The sequence below is a fragment of the Ailuropoda melanoleuca genome, chromosome 14 (genome assembly GCF_002007445.2).
Source record: "Ailuropoda melanoleuca isolate Jingjing chromosome 14, ASM200744v2, whole genome shotgun sequence".
Classification (NCBI taxonomy): domain Eukaryota; kingdom Metazoa; phylum Chordata; class Mammalia; order Carnivora; family Ursidae; genus Ailuropoda; species Ailuropoda melanoleuca.
The window spans coordinates 84,952,621-84,968,563 of record NC_048231.1 but is presented as its reverse complement, the minus strand read 5'-3'; the positions used below and the strand labels follow the sequence as shown (position 1 = coordinate 84,968,563).

The 15,943-nt window shown below is 35.9% G+C and overlaps 1 protein-coding gene across 3 annotated transcripts in view; it reads right to left on the bottom strand.

Moving 5' to 3' along the window:
- DCC (DCC netrin 1 receptor) overlaps positions 1–15,943 on the bottom strand; it is a 1,087,479-nt gene that overhangs the window by 562,969 nt on the left and 508,567 nt on the right. For all 3 annotated transcript variants that reach the window (XM_034642890.1, XM_034642891.1, XM_034642892.1), the window contains exons 4-5: positions 2,448–2,598; positions 877–1,013 (exon numbers count right to left, since the gene is read on the bottom strand). In XM_034642890.1, coding sequence (XP_034498781.1) covers positions 877–1,013; positions 2,448–2,598 — 288 coding nt within the window. The remainder of the gene's footprint in view (positions 1–876; positions 1,014–2,447; positions 2,599–15,943) is intronic.

Genomic DNA, 15,943 nt, shown 5'->3' with positions numbered 1-15,943 from the left:
ACTGAATAACTTTTAAAGAGCCTATGATTTTTCCTGTACTCTTTACAAGATAAAATGATTTATTCCAGAGGGAAAAATCCAAAGACTGGTAAACAAATTTTTTTTTGGTTGATGTTACAGGAAAAAGCAATTGGAATTCAAATGGTAAAGCACTTTCTCCAAATTACATGATTCAAATGAAACTGACTAAAAAAAAATCTGGGGTAAATGATAAAATATCTACTTGAGTAACTACCACATAACAATTATTAATTTACAATGATAGGCGGTGACCCTACCTTTCTGAATAATATGTACCATCCGTGCCCTTAAATTTTTAAAATTAGATTCTTTCTATGTGTTTTCCTTAGATATATTTGATTTTATTGGTTCACCTTCAACATAACATCTACAGTATTTCCATATTAACAAAACAATCTTACCAAGACATTTGAATTTAATATCAGGAAACCTGTCATCATCTCTCAAATGATACTGGACTTTTCTACTCAAGCACATATTGTTTATACAATTTCTTTCATTCATTCCTTCATTTATTTTCCCCAGATAAGATATTCGGGAATCTCTCATTTGTTGTTTAACTCATTTGCTGTTTAACACATTTGCTAAATATTAATTTTTCAAAAGTTTCAGTTGTATCATTGGAATAATTAGACTAAAGAGTGCTGCATCTAGAATTTAGTCAACAAACAAGTAATCAAACACTGCTTTTAACCCCTACGCAATTAATCAAAGTAGAGTAAGGACATGTATGGAATATTGGGACTTTGCAATTTCATACTAATAAACACAGGAGGCAATTCAGGGTTAAGCAAAGTGTCACAGTGATGTATTTTGAAAAGGACAGTGTAAACTAATCTTGAGACATTGACTTACCCAATACTGTGAGCTCTGCAGAGGCACTAATATTCTCATTTTTATATGTAACAACACAGGTGTAAGTTCCACTATCATCATCTGTCACATTGGAGATAAGCAAGTTGCTTCCACCCAATAAGGAATACTTTTTGGACCTGTAAAACACAGGCATATAAAATTAGAGAGTAGATTAATGTGCAGATATCTATTAGTATACCAGGCAAGGTACTCGGAGGTTTAAATAAACTCCACAAAAGATCAAATTATAAAATTAGAAAGAAACTCTATTTGGGGGGCCTTGGTAACATCACATTTATTGATCAAAAATTCATTCAAGATAAACCGCTCCCACTGGAAGACTATGTGCAGTCATCAAAGAAATTAAATATATTAAACCTGGAACCAAGATCAGTACTGAAAAGAAATTTACAGATAATCTGGTTTTTCTCATTTTGGATATGAGGACCACAAGCTCCAGAGAAAGTGATTCCCCACAGTGGAAGTCAATGTCTTGTGTCCTGACATCTGATTTAGTAACGTTGGTACAGACCCACTTTTCATACTGTACCAAAAAAGTCTGGCTACATTCAGAAAACATGTTTTGACATGCTAAAGCTGCAACCAGATTTCTCACATGCTTTAATATTCTCAGAAGTATTGTGACACCATACCATACAGTGTTGTTATATAAATATAGAGGGGAGATGAAATTTAAAGATTGAAGTTATTTTCCGTGAACCTATCTCATCATAGAAAACGAAAATGCTAAAAAGGAGCACACCAGACCTCCAAATCAATGAAATTAATTTCTTAAGTGAAATCCATTTAATCAAAACATTTCAGGCTAAGTATTCCATTCTATTAAGAGTTTACTTTCTAACTATGCCTTAATATGAACGTCTAATAATTCAAAGCCAGCCATGTTTTCCTTTTGCCTTATCTTAAATAATTGTTACATCTGGAGTGTGAAAGGTATAAATGGAGCTGAAAAAAAGTTGCAGAGACCCTATAATGACATGCTATATATTTCAATTCAGAAAACATTAATTTCTTGGGGTGCTAGGGTGACTCAGCCAGTTAAGCGTCTGCCTTCGTCTCAGGTCATGATCCCAGGGTCCTGGAATTGAGCCCCGCGTGGAACTCTCTGCTCAGTGGCAAGCCTGCTTCTCCCTCTCCCTCTGACTGCCGCTCTGTCTACTTGTGTTCTCTCTCTCTATCAAAGAAATAAATAAAATCTTTAAAAAAATTAAAAAGAAAATTTTAATTTCTTGATAAATATTTCACTCTCTATACCACTTCCTTAGGATGAGATCCTCCAAAGTATCTTTGCGGTATAGTTTTTGGACAAGGCGTTTTCAACAGCAGCACTGGTTTCTAAACTTCTTTTCTGAATTGATCTCGTAGATTTGACTCTGTTCCCCATCTCTTTATTCCATTGGGTAAATGTCTTTCACATATTGTATAATGTCAAGGAATGCAGGGGAAAAATCAATTATCATCAAAAACTCTAGTATTTCTCGGTACCTCTATCAAATTAGAGAAAGAGAAACAGTGACATATACTTCACAGAAGTCTTCAGTTTGTGATACCTGAGTTGGATGACTTCCTCTCCTCGTAACCAGGTAAAACTCGGGGGAGGATAGCCAGAAACACAACACTCCAGGATGGCATCCTTTCCTTCAATGGCTACCACATTGGATGGTCTTTGCAGAAAATATAGCTGTCTATGCAGTCCTGGGTCTGTGGAAAGAAAACACAGGATCAATACCTTTTATGAAAAACACTGTAAAGATAAATGATGTATATTGAACCATTTTTTTTCCCTAATAAGACACTTTGATAGAGAAGAAGGAAAAAAAAAACTGGAAAGTTACCAGTGAAACTTATAAACTAGATTCTTAAAAGGTTTTTACATCCCTAGTTTCCAGGACCATGATAGAATATTCTTAGATGTTGATGACATCATGGTATAAGGCAACACGCAGAAGCTTGAGGTGACAAGTCACTCATGTGGGCTGCAGGACTTGTGAACTTCTCATTAGAGAACAAGACAATATGATCAGTAATTTTTCTAAACATGATCTCCTGTAACTTTCTGATATGTTCAATTTGTCTGCCACTAATATCTATGCCACTTCCTTCTGCTTGGTCTATTGCTTCTGTGGCTGTTAGAACTGTGTTAAATAACATGCAAGTCTTGAGAAGGTAGAACGTAGAATGTACTTCAGAGGGGAGGGGCATGGAGAACTGGGATAGGCCAGTGATGGGTATTAAGGAGGGCACATATTGCATGGAGCACTGAGTGTTATATGCAAATAATGAATCATGGAACACTACATCAAAAACTAAGGATGTACTGTATGGTGACTAACATAACATAATAAAAAATCATTATAAAAAAAAGAATGTAGAAGGTACTGAAAAAGATATCTGCTGTCTTCCAAATAGACCTTACATTAAATTTTGTTTTGCATACAGTAAGTCAGGCTGTTTCTAAGCCTTCTCTTTATGTTTTAATTTTTAACATTCCAAAGAGTTTGTCCCTAGAGCTGAGACTGTGCAGATGAAGAGCTCCTGTATCCTCCTACCTCACCCAATGCATTTTCTAGCTCTGTATAACCCACATTATTCATTTAACCTATTTATTTGTTTATTTATTTGTTTGTTTATTTCACAGAAGAAGAGAGAGCAAGTGAGTGGGGCTGGGGGGTGGGAAAGAGAGAATCCCAAGCAGTCTTCATGCTCAGTGCAAAGCCCAACACGGGCTCCATCTCACGACCCTGAGATCATTACCTGAGCTGAAATCAAGAGTTGGGTGCTTAACCTGACGAGCTACCCAGGCGCCCCAACATTATTCATTTTTACTAGCAGGTAACTGAAACAGTATCTTTTCAATCTAAAGACTCATTCCGTTCACCTTAGAACGTATTTGTTCCAAAGTTGCTAAAATTGTATCAGATGGAATAACCAAAAAAAAAAAAAAAATTACAATTCCTGGTTCAACATAGTCAAGAGAAAACTCAATGAGAGATAAGAGCTCCTCTTCTACCTTCCACATATATTTCACTCCTAAAGCCTGGGACACCCCAATAGCAGCAGTCTAGGGTTAGGATATCCCAGCCATGGTGCTGTCCTCTGACCTGCCTGCTGACTAAACTTCTATCACTCAAAGTCCATTTAAGATTAGATGCTATATTTCCACATCCGTATTAAAATCTGCATCCCTCTATGGAGGTTTAATTTGGCTATTTTCAACTTAATGCATTAAATGGAATTAACACGTAATCTGCCATTTTTCAAACACAAAGCACAATCTTGAAGCAAAGAAAATGAGGCCGTGAAATCTTAAAAACTAGCATTGGGGTGGATGGAGAATTGCCAAGGAAAATTAGACCCAACTGTGTCATAGTGTGAGGCACAGAGGAGCAGAGAGGAAGTGAGGTGGATCTGGGACATATTTTAACACTGCTGTTAATCTTCCTTGGCCTGACCCAACTCCACACAGCTTGAGTTTAAGTTAATGAAAGAATACCAACTCTCCAGTTAATGGTTAGAATGGTAACTGTCATCTAAAGTAGTCCATGTGGAGAAAGACAAATACACACTTTTTCAGTCTTCTCACACCTCTTTCTGGTTGTTACAGCAACAAAAATAAATACTCTTCACAATGAAAATATTGAAAGAATTTTTGAAATGTGTTAATACTTATTAAGCCAATATTGTAGGGAAAAAAGTCTCAAAAGCTTAAAAAAGTGCTGGTGGTATGTGTCATTTCCCTTTTTGAAAGTGACTTTTCAAATCAAATGAGAATGGTTTGAAGGATAATGTTACTTAACAATAAATTTCCTGAAATGGACAGTTCCCAAAATGTACATTTATAAATAACTATCTTCATAACGAAGTCTTATCTATTTGAATGCTTTACTTCCATCACCTGTTCCTCAGCAGAAATGTTCCAATGGCATATATTGCATAATATGATACTATACTATTCTACACACACACACACACACACACACACACACACTAATACTACTATCCACAATATCAAGTAAGATCTACTTATTTTGATCTTATGGCTAAAAGGAAATTTACCTCTTATCCATAAAAGAGCCAATAATTCAACTCAACTATTATATTTTCTTTTATTAGAAAACAAAATCAACACAGATTGTTTTTGCTTGTTATTTTTTAAGTTTAATTTACTAAAAAAATTGAAGAGTACGGAGTTTCCTTATACCAGTTCCCCATCCCCTGACATTGTTTCCCCTATGACTAACAACTTACTCCAGGGTGGTACATTTGTTACAATTAATTGACATTGATACATTATTATAAAGTCAATAGTATACATTAGGTTCACTCTTTGTGTTGTACAGTTTCATGGGTTTTGAAAAATGCATAATGTCATGTGTTCAGCATTATAGTATCATATAGTTTCACCACCCTTAAAATCCCCTAAGCTTTACCTATTCTTCACACACCCACCACGCCTAAGTCAAACCCCAGAAAATTACTGGTTTCTCTACTATTTCTATAGTTGTACCTTTTTCTATAGTTGGAATTATACAGTAGATAGTCTTCTGATAACTGATTTATCTCACTTTATAATATGCATTTAGGGTCCCTCTATATCTTTGGGGGGTTCGGTTGTTCATTTGCTCTTCTTGCTGGATAGTATTCCCTTATATGGATATACCATAGTTTATCTATTCACCTATGAAGGATACCTTGATCACTTGGTGATTATGAACAAATCTGCTATAAATGTCCATGTGCAGATTTTTGTCTGGTCATAACTTTTCAACTCAATTGGGTAAGTACCTTAAGAGTGATTGCTATAATGTACAGTGAAACTATTTACCTTTGTAAGAAACTCCCAAACTGTCTTCCAAAGTGCCTCTGCAATTTTGCCATCCCAAGAGCAATGCATGTCCTGTTACTCCTCATCCTCCTAAGCATTTAGTATGGCCATTGCTTGGATATTAGCCACTTTAATAGGTGTCTAGCATTATAATTGCTCTAACTTGCAATTATCCAATGACATATAATCTTGAGCATATTTCATATGTTTGGTTTCCATCTTTTAGATCCTTTTCAATAAGGTGTCTATTCAGATATTTGTCTATTTTTTTAATTAATTTGTTTGTTTTCTTATCATTGATTTCTGGTGCTTGTATATTTTGGATACAAGTCCTCTATCAGATATGTGTTTTGCAAATACTTTCTGTCTGTGGTGTGTTTTTACTTTCTCTTAACATTGTCTTTTGCCAAGCAGAAATTATTACTATCACAACTTACCAAATTTTCCTTTCATGGACTACTTTATAAGTCTAAAAATTTTCATTGTCACAGCCAAGATCACCTACACTTTCCCCTGTTATTATCTAGTAGTTTTTATAGTTTTATGTTTTACATTTAGGTCTATGATCCATTTTGAATTAATTTTTTTAGAAAAAGGTATAAGGTCTCTGACTAGGGGTTTGTTTGTTTGTTTGTTTGTTTTAAAGATTTTATTTATTTGACAGAGAGAGACACAGCCAGCGAGAGAGGGAACACAAGCAGGGGGAGTGGGAGAGGAAGAGGAAGAAGCAGGCTCCCAGTGGAGGAGCCTGATGTGGGGCTCGATCCCAGAACGCCAGGATCACGCCCTGAGCTGAAGGCAGATGCTTAACAACTGAGCCACCCAGGCGCCCCTGTTTTGTTTTCTTTTTTTTCATAAGACTGTCCAACTATTCCAGCACCATTTGTTGAAAAGACTATCCTTTCTCCATTCACTTGATCTTGCTCCTTTGTGAAAGATCAGTTGACCATTTGTGTGGGTCTGTTTCTGGATGCTCTATTTTGTTCCATTGATCCGTGTGCCTATTATTTTGCCAATATCACACCATCTTGACTGTAGTAGCTTTATAATGAGTTTTGATATCAGGCAGTATGCATCCTCTGACTTTCTTCTTCAGTATTGTTCTCACTATTCTAGGTCTCCTGTCTTTCCATAAAAACTTCTAAATCAATTTATGAAGATACACAAAATAACGTTAACTCATTGGGACTTTATCTTTATCTTAAAATATCAGTAGTTCAGGCATCACTGGGCTCATATTGCCACTGAGTAACCATCTGCTATTACTTTTTTAGACAGAGAATATATATTCCAGATGACTTCAATCTCTGCCTGGCCCATTTCAGTTATGTTTATTATCTTTGTAGCTTCATTGGAGGCATTAGTATTTGTGACCTGATGATAGGTATAAAAATGTCAGCTGTTGCCACAGAAATTGGGTTTTATTTCTCCAAAGATAATTCTCTATAAATATATAACCTCATAAATTCTAAGATTATGGAAATTCCCCAAAAAGCTAATAGAAATGTTCTTTAATAGGAAGTAGTTCATATGTTTCACAACGTTGTGATGGATTAAATATGATCACAAATTGTGTGAGCTCCTCCAATCCAGAATGGAGTGTCTAGTTCCCTATGATTTAAATCTGGCCTGGTCCTGTGTTGTGCTTTGACCAATAGATTATGGTGGACATCATACCCACTGTATGAGCTCTGGAGCCAAGACCTCAAGAGATTTTACAGCTTCTGCCATGACTCTTTCTGAGCCTAGCATCTTAGTCTAGCTACCTGAAGAAGACACATGGAGAATAATGGAGTCCCCCACACCAAAAACCACCACCAACTGACAGACATGTGATTGTGGCCATCTTGAACCTTTCACTTCAGCCAAATGTACACAAGGGTGCCAAAGTGGAACCAGGAGAGGAATTGCTGAGATACATTGCAGGATTATAAGAGATCATAAATTATTTCAATTCACTAAATTTTGGAGTGTTTTTTTTTATTTAGCAATAGATATTTGCCTTATTTTTCTTCCCTAAAATGTGATTTTTTTAAAGAGAAGTATCAAGAAAGCAGATTTATGTTTTAAAAGAGGGAGGATGGAGATACAATGGCCAAGATTATCTTTGTGTGACAGAATCATGAGTGGATTTTATTTACATCTTAGGATTTTTCTCCATTTTCAAAGGTTTTTTTAAGAAACATATTATTTTTAGAGTAGAGTGTTCTATTGAATTCTAGTGTTGCAAGGTGGATAACAATTATACAAGGAACAAAGAAATTATAAGAGTCAATGATTAAAACACAAAGCATGTATTTAAGATCGGATGAAAGTTTTTTCTCTAGGCTCTAAAATAGTACAGATGGAAAAGCCCTGGAAAGAGTAAACTCGAAATTTTAGTTCATGACTTCTGTTGACTAAATTGATTTTAATGGGACTAAGATAGCATTAGGAAATATTCATAAAAATCGTTTTTGTTCTTACTACATGGGCATTGACTACTCATATCCAAATGAATTGTTCAGCTAATAGGCTGAACATGGCAATTTTTTCCAGTTAATTAATGAGTATGATTTCATCACAGGAAATGGCATCAAATATCAGTTTGTAATACTCTCTTTCATAAACTGGGTGATAGGTATACAAATGGCCATTTTATGTTTATTCTTTAAACTGCACATATGTTTCATATGCTTTTATGTATGTGCTATATGTTTTAAAATAAAAATGAGAAGGTAATGCAATGGTAGATATGAGAAAACATATTTGGCAATAGCTTTAAAATCAAACCAGCAAAAATGGATTTTTTCCTTTGTCAATTTTTTAATTAAAAACTAAAAAAAATAAGCAGACCTCTTTTGTATGATACTCATGGAAGTGAATGCAAAAAAAATGCAACGGTTTTTCTAAATTGATTACAAGCAGTCCTATTTGCTTAGACTAAGAGCCCGTTTAGCTTCTTCCTGTTGGGGGGTGGGGAGTATTGGCATGATTCTCCAACTGACCTGATCTCATTGTCATCCTGGCAGCAAAAAAGCTAATCTGAGAGAGCAAGAGGGTAGTATGTAACTAGAGGGAAATGAGTCCTTACAGGGATACTGATTTCTGACATACACAGATTGCATTTCAAGTGTAAAAACACCTTATGGAAACATGCTGTCCTTGCTTATGCTTTCCTTCCTTTCTGCTTGCCTGCCTGCCTTCTTTCCCTCCTTCTTTCCTCCCTGCCCTCTCCTTCCTTCCTTCGTTCCTTCCTTCCTTCCTTTTTGAATGGAAAATTTAGCCTATTTAACTTAACCTGTTATCTGAGTTGGAGGGGACTAATCTATAATCATTAGGAAAATGATTCATGATGTAGACGGTGGATCTCACAACTGTGTGGGTTCAGGAACCAACGTACTCTTAAAAACTATTGAGGACCCCAAAGAATTTTTGTTTATGTAGGTTATAGCTATAAATATTTACCATATTAAAAGTCAAAATTGAGAGATTTTTAAAAATATTAAATTTTTATTTATAACTTACCATAGTATATGTATTTTTTAAAACTGCAATTTCCAAAATAAAAATATTAGTGAGAAGACGGGTAGTACACTTCATATTTTTACAATTTTTTTTAAATATTTTGTTTTTAAGCAATCTCTACACACAACATGGGGCTCGAACTCACAACCCCATGATCAATAGTCACATGTTCTACTGACTGAGCCAGCCAGGCGCCCTGAGTTTTGTGAATTTCTTTAATGAGTGGTTTAATAGAGAATAACTAGACTGGTGTGTTACTTTCTGTATTCACTTTGTTCTGATATGTTGGTTTGGTTGAGTTATATGAAAATAATCTGATGTCAAACAAATATATAATTGGAAAAGTAAGGTATATTTTAATAACCTTTTCAAATAATTGTAGACTTTATCCTTTAACACTACACCAATAAGTAGTTTCTTGCAAGTAAGTTGTAATGTAGAATCCGACCCCATATTGATAAATATTTTGCATTGTTACATAAAAATCTGTTGGTCTATCCTGCATTTTGAACAGATCTTTTTACCCGTGCATGATACTGGTCCATCAATCTGTGGTCATTTGGGATGGCACAGGGAATTAGACAGATCTTCTCAATGTTGACACATTTCATTATACAGTATCAAAAAATCCCATTTGTTACTATCAACACCAATCCCCTCAGAAAGGTCTCTTAATGTTGTGATGCTGTCAAGCTCCTAGTGGCAGATACAAGTTTTCCAAATTTCTAATTTTAACGTAAAATCTTGAATTTCATCCTTGGCAGCAGATACTATTTTCCTTAAACTGACTGGCTCACTTTGTTCATTTTTGAGAAAATGTCTAACTAGTACCCAAGTCTGAATAGCTACAGTTTTTCTGTTGATTGCCCTTTCAAGTAAAAATGGTGTTCCATAAAAAAAAAGGAGCTAATTCAGCTTGAAACTCACATGATCACAAAAATCAAAAACTAATGTATTTAGACATCCTTCATATGTATTTCCTCTTTAGAGATTCAGAATATTGAAAGATATATGAACTTAAGGATTAAGAATTAATAAAGTTAATAATTTTTATTGCTTCATGGTGAAACAATATGAAAAAAATTGTATTGTCACTAAAATAGGTTTGAACCTGCAGATCCCTTGAAAGCATCTCGAGAAACACTAAGCATCCTTAGACCAATCTTTGAGAACTGATGTAGACACTTTATTTTTTTATTTTTTTTAAACTAAGTCTTTTTTTTTTTTTTAAGATTTTATTTATTTATTTGACAGAGAGAGAGACAGCCAGGGAGAGAGGGAACACAGACAGAAGGATTGGGAGAAGAAGCAGCAGGCTCCCAGCGGAGAAGCCGGAAGTGGGGCTTGATCCTAGAATGCTGGGATCGTGCCCTGAGCCGAAGGCAGACGCCTAACGACTGAGCCACCCAGGTGCCCCTAATTTAGACAGTTTAAACAAATAAGCCTATCTTTTGAGATATTCAAGAAGCCCATTTCCTTTCAACATGGGAATAGGTTTGTATCCTTGAAGTAGTCATTGATAAAGTAGGGGTGTCTGGGTGGCTCAGTTGGTTAAGTATCTGACTCTTGGTCTCAGCTCAGGTCTTGATCTCAGTTCAAGCCCTGTGTTGGGCTCCGTGCTGGGTGTGGAGCCTACTTAAAAAAAAAAAAAAAAAAAAAGAAAAGGCNAAAAAAAAAAAAAAGTAAAGGTCATTCCCCTCCTCCTCCTTCTTTTTGCTATTATTATCATTATTATTACTTTCATTTGTAAAGGCAGTGAAAAACTTAAGTATTTCCAGTCACCGTCTTTCAGCAATAGATTGTTAAAAGTCAACAGTATTTTGGATCACATAACCTGACACATTTACCTACATTTCACATATTTAGAAATAAGAACTCAACTGTCTTCAGGGTCCATTACTCAAAGAGTCATGGAGAAGACACACGGGTAAAAGGAGAGAGAGAATATTTTCTATTTTTAGGGCATTTCAATTAAAGAAAAAGTTTCTATTAGACGTTACAGTAGCCAAATTAACTGAGTCTGTGAGGCCAGCTAGAAGCTAATTTTTTTTTTTAAGATTTTATTTATTTATGTGACAGAGAGACAGCCAGCGAGAGAGGGAACACAGCAGGGGAGTGGGAGAGGAAGAAGCAGGCTCATAGCGGAGGAGCCCGATGTGGGACTTGATCCCGGAACGCCGGGATCACGCCCTGAGCCGAAGGCAGACGCTTAACGACTGCGCTACCCAGACACCCCAATAGAAGCTAAATTTGACTCTGCGTTCTCAGGTTTCCCCAAATATGTCAAAGCCACATGAATTTGTCTTACCTCATGATAGATACGGCTCACTACATATATTATCCAACACTGGGTATGTTTTAGAGTGAAAGGTAACTCTCTTTATAATTATTCTAGGACATTAGATGTCCCCGGCACTATCCCGTGCACAGTGGAAAGCCTGCTCACCCTGTGATGACAATGACCTTCTTTTCATGGGGCCATTTTCCTCAATTACTGTTTATGAATATCAACACTGAACTTGCATGGCTGAGTCTAAAGGATAACTGAGGCAGAGAGAAATTTAATTATGGACTGTTGGCATCCGTGTCAGCAAAACAAAAACAAAAACAAAAAACAAAAAAAAACACCAGTTTTCACAACTTAATAACTATCTTCCTCAAAATAACCAGTACTTGCTTTTAATTTTTATGCTTTCTGAAAGCAAACCTTTTTTTTTTTCCCTTGTTGTATACTCTTTGGTTTTCTTTATGAAATGACTGTCCCAATGGAATATCAAACAGTTTTCCAATTGGAAATGAGAGGACACTGCAGGCTACTGTGGGATATTCTCTTTGATTTCTTCCCAGGCTTAAGAGTTACAAATTGATTTAACTTCACAGAGCGAGTTTCCTGTCTGCATCCTCAATTTCAAGCTAACCTACTGTTCACCTGCTGGATCTTTAGCCACCCCCCATCTGGTTCTGTTTCAGGAAATTCAGCAGGTACCCTGTGTCTTCAAACACAAGCAGGTATAATAATATGTGCTTGGAGTGAAAAATTTCATCAAACTCCTTCTAACTCTGTGTTTAGAGTGTCTTTTATTAAAAACCAATCTAATCCAGACTGATCACAGGAATCAAAATTTATTTAATAAAAAAAGAAAAAAAAAACTCCATCTGGCTGAAAGCCAAGGAGCTTTGAACAGAGAAGAGAACCATTTCTCAGGAGCTAGTAGTCATCAGTCCACAATTCTATTACTTCCCTTCCTCATTTACACCAATTCAGTACTAAAAATGACATTCCCTCTCTGTAAATATTCCTACATCTGTTCATATTTCCTCTTTCTTTCTCCATGTACACACACATACTGCTATTTGTAGATAGAGTTTGGAAGAAGAAAGCGGAGTGTCTATTCTTATCATTGGCATATGGTTATATCCCTTCTGTCTCACAGGCAAATTTTAAGTCTATCAGTTTCATTTTGTAGCAGGATTGAAGGAAGTAGTTTTTAATTTATAGAATGATTTTTTTTTTTGGTAATTTTACAGCTGACAGTAGAGTCCCAGAAAACAAATGCTGTCATTATGATGTGTCAAACTTAGTTTAGGGAACCCAGAAATCTTCATAATTTATATAAATGCATAAAGTAGCATTTAAAATTTTCTAGAAAAGTAATTGATTATTTTATATTTTTAAGATTTTTTTTACTTTTTAAGATTCTTTTTTTAAAAAGATTTTATTTATTTGAGAGAGAGAGAGACAGAGATAGTGACAGAGATAGCAAGAGAGAGTAGGAGCAGAGAGGAGAGGGGAGAAGCAGGCTCTTCACTGAGCAGGTGCAGGGCCCTGCTCATGATCCTAGGACCCGGGATCATGATCAAAGCCAAAGGCAGACGCTTAACTGACCAAGCCACCGAGATACCCCTATGCTAACTCTTGTTTTTGTTAAAGAATCAAAAAAAGTACTTGGGTTATTTCCTTTTTAGCCAATGTTGAAAAAATAAAGGTATGCCCATAACTCATGACTATATATGTCTTTTTTAAGCTCTAGGAATAAACTGGTATCAATCAGGACCAGAGAAGGAAGCTCTACCAGTCCCTTCATTGATTTTTGTGACTTTTGCACTCACAGATTATAGGTTTAACTTCTACACACACTCAGAGAAAGCCCCTTGTTTATGAGTCAGGGCAGATTGCCGGATTCTTCAGTCACCCATGCTGGGGCTACTTAGTGTCATATTCCTAGTAAATGCACAGCTGACCATATATCAGTCCTAAAAGACTCCTGGGAAAAGAAAAACTATCTCTTTTTCAAGGAATCTTTATTCCTTCCTATAGAGGACACTCCCAAGTATACCGTTTTTGCTTTTGACCTTACAAGAAATAGCAATGAATCAGGGGACAGGAGTTAAGAGGAGATCACATAAACAATATCTAATATTATTCCAGGTCAAGAATGAAAATAGAAAAACTAGTGGAACTGCTGAGGGAGAGATCACTAGTGACATTAGAATAATAGGCATGGCAAGAAAAATGTAATAGATCACCCAGTACTTCAAATACTTTTACCCTGGAATTCTGGACGAGACCGATGTCCCCAAGACAGCACTGAGAGATGAAGACTTTTTTTCTTTTTTAACAAATTCAAGAATCAAAGAGACACTGTCTATTTATCCACTTCAAGTCAGCCTAGGCTTACTAACATATCAACTTTGTGTATCTGAATGGAATTTCATCAACTGTATATAAAACACTGATTATCTCTACAATCTCACATTGGTTAAAAGGCCTGAGTGACAATAACTAATTCTAATACACCATGACTGTCCATTGGCTTCCATGTTCTGCCCAGCCTTGGTTCCCAAAGAGGGCAAGCTAAAGCTATCATGGTTGGGGGTTGGCAGGTAGAGCATATCATGATATGGAACTTGATCATTTCACTACATGGCCAGTTGTATACAATAAAAGGTGTCCAATTTTCTTTTGGTGTGTTTTTTGTGACAATATAAACTAGCTAAAAACCATTTTATTCAAATTAATTTAAAAGTAGGATAGTCTCATATTTTATGAGATTGATTTTGACACAATGTTTGTGTTTTTGCGTGGCCTTATAGTTTTGTTTTTTTTTTTTAATTTTAGTTATTTATTTGAGAGAGACAAAGAGAGTGAGAGAGAGAGAGGCACAAGTGGGGTGAAGGGTGGAGGGAAAAGCAGACTCCCTGCTGAGCAAGGAGCCCAATGTGGTTCTTGATCCCAGAACCCTGGGATCATGACCTGAGCCAAAGGCAGATGCTTAACCAACTGAGACACCCAGGCACCCCATTTCTGTGTTTTTTTAAAGATTTATTTATTTATTTGAGAGAGAGAGAGAGAGGAGAGTGAGTGAGGGAAGGGGTAGAGGGAGAGGGAGAGAAATCCTCAAGGAGACTCCCTGTCAAGTGTGGAGCCTGATGTGGGGTTCGATCCCTGGACGTTGAGATCATGACCTCAGCCGAAATTAAGAGTTGGCTGTTCAATTCACTGAGGTACCCACGCACCTCCCAACTTTATTTATTTATTTATTTATTTATTTATTTATTTATTTATTTATGAGCTGGGGGAGGATGGGAGGGGCAGAGAGAAAGGGATAGAGAGAATCTTAATCAGGTTCCAATCCCAGCATAGAGCCCAACACGGGGCTCAATCTCACAACCATGAGATCATGATCTGAACCAAAATCAAGTCAGATGCTCAACCGACTGAACCACCCAGGAGCCCCAGTTTTTAATAATTAGAGTTTGTCTAGCAAACTTGAACTCTTAAACACCATAATTACAAAGGTGGAGTTGGATATGAATGTGGAATAAAATAATAAATGAGAGCCCTGGTAGAAATTTTGGAAAGGCTATTGTAGGCCAACCTTTTCTCTTAACAAATAAGGAAACAAAGGATTTTAGAAGATTCCGTGAATTGTTAATTACTAATAAAGATCAAATACCAGAAGTCTTATTTATCTTCTCTTATTTCTAAGCCAGTGACTTTTGCAATATTTTGTATAGCAAACAAAATGATGTTGATGGAAAGTTTAGGGTGAAAATCATGTAGCAATGCATTACTAGAGAAGGAATAGTTGACTATACTTTGCCTTTTAATGGATGTGAAAAGCACACGCAGAGACACAGTACTGTGGGTAAATAGCATAAAATATGTGTAACTATCACTAAAAAATGAACACTTAGATATCCAGAATCAAAATCAGGTAATTTACTCTCAGATGAATAATCTTGACATGAGAATCAAATGCTTTAAGACTGAATTCTAATATTTGAAAGTAATTATAATAGTTACTAAGGACTTAGCAATTCCAAACATTATATTTGGCCTCTTAAGTTAAAACCTCATAACCACCCTTAGAAATATGTGACATTACTCTCTACATTTTGTAAAATAAATAAAGATTTAGATTAAGCAACCTGCCCTAAATTGCACCACTAGTAAGTGGTATGACTGAGATTTATACTTAGTCTGGTATCATACTCCATGCTTTTAGCAACTTATTGTAATAATGGTTCAATAGATCAATATTAACTCAATAGGTAATGGACTATAGTAGTCCACATGCTGACTCCTTCATGCAGTCTGAATTAAGTCTAATATTTAGGAAACGTGGACTTCACATGGTTCAATTATAATATCGTCTTATATTTCATTCTTTTCTATGTACATGTAAGAGAGAAACAAAGGAAACAATTTTA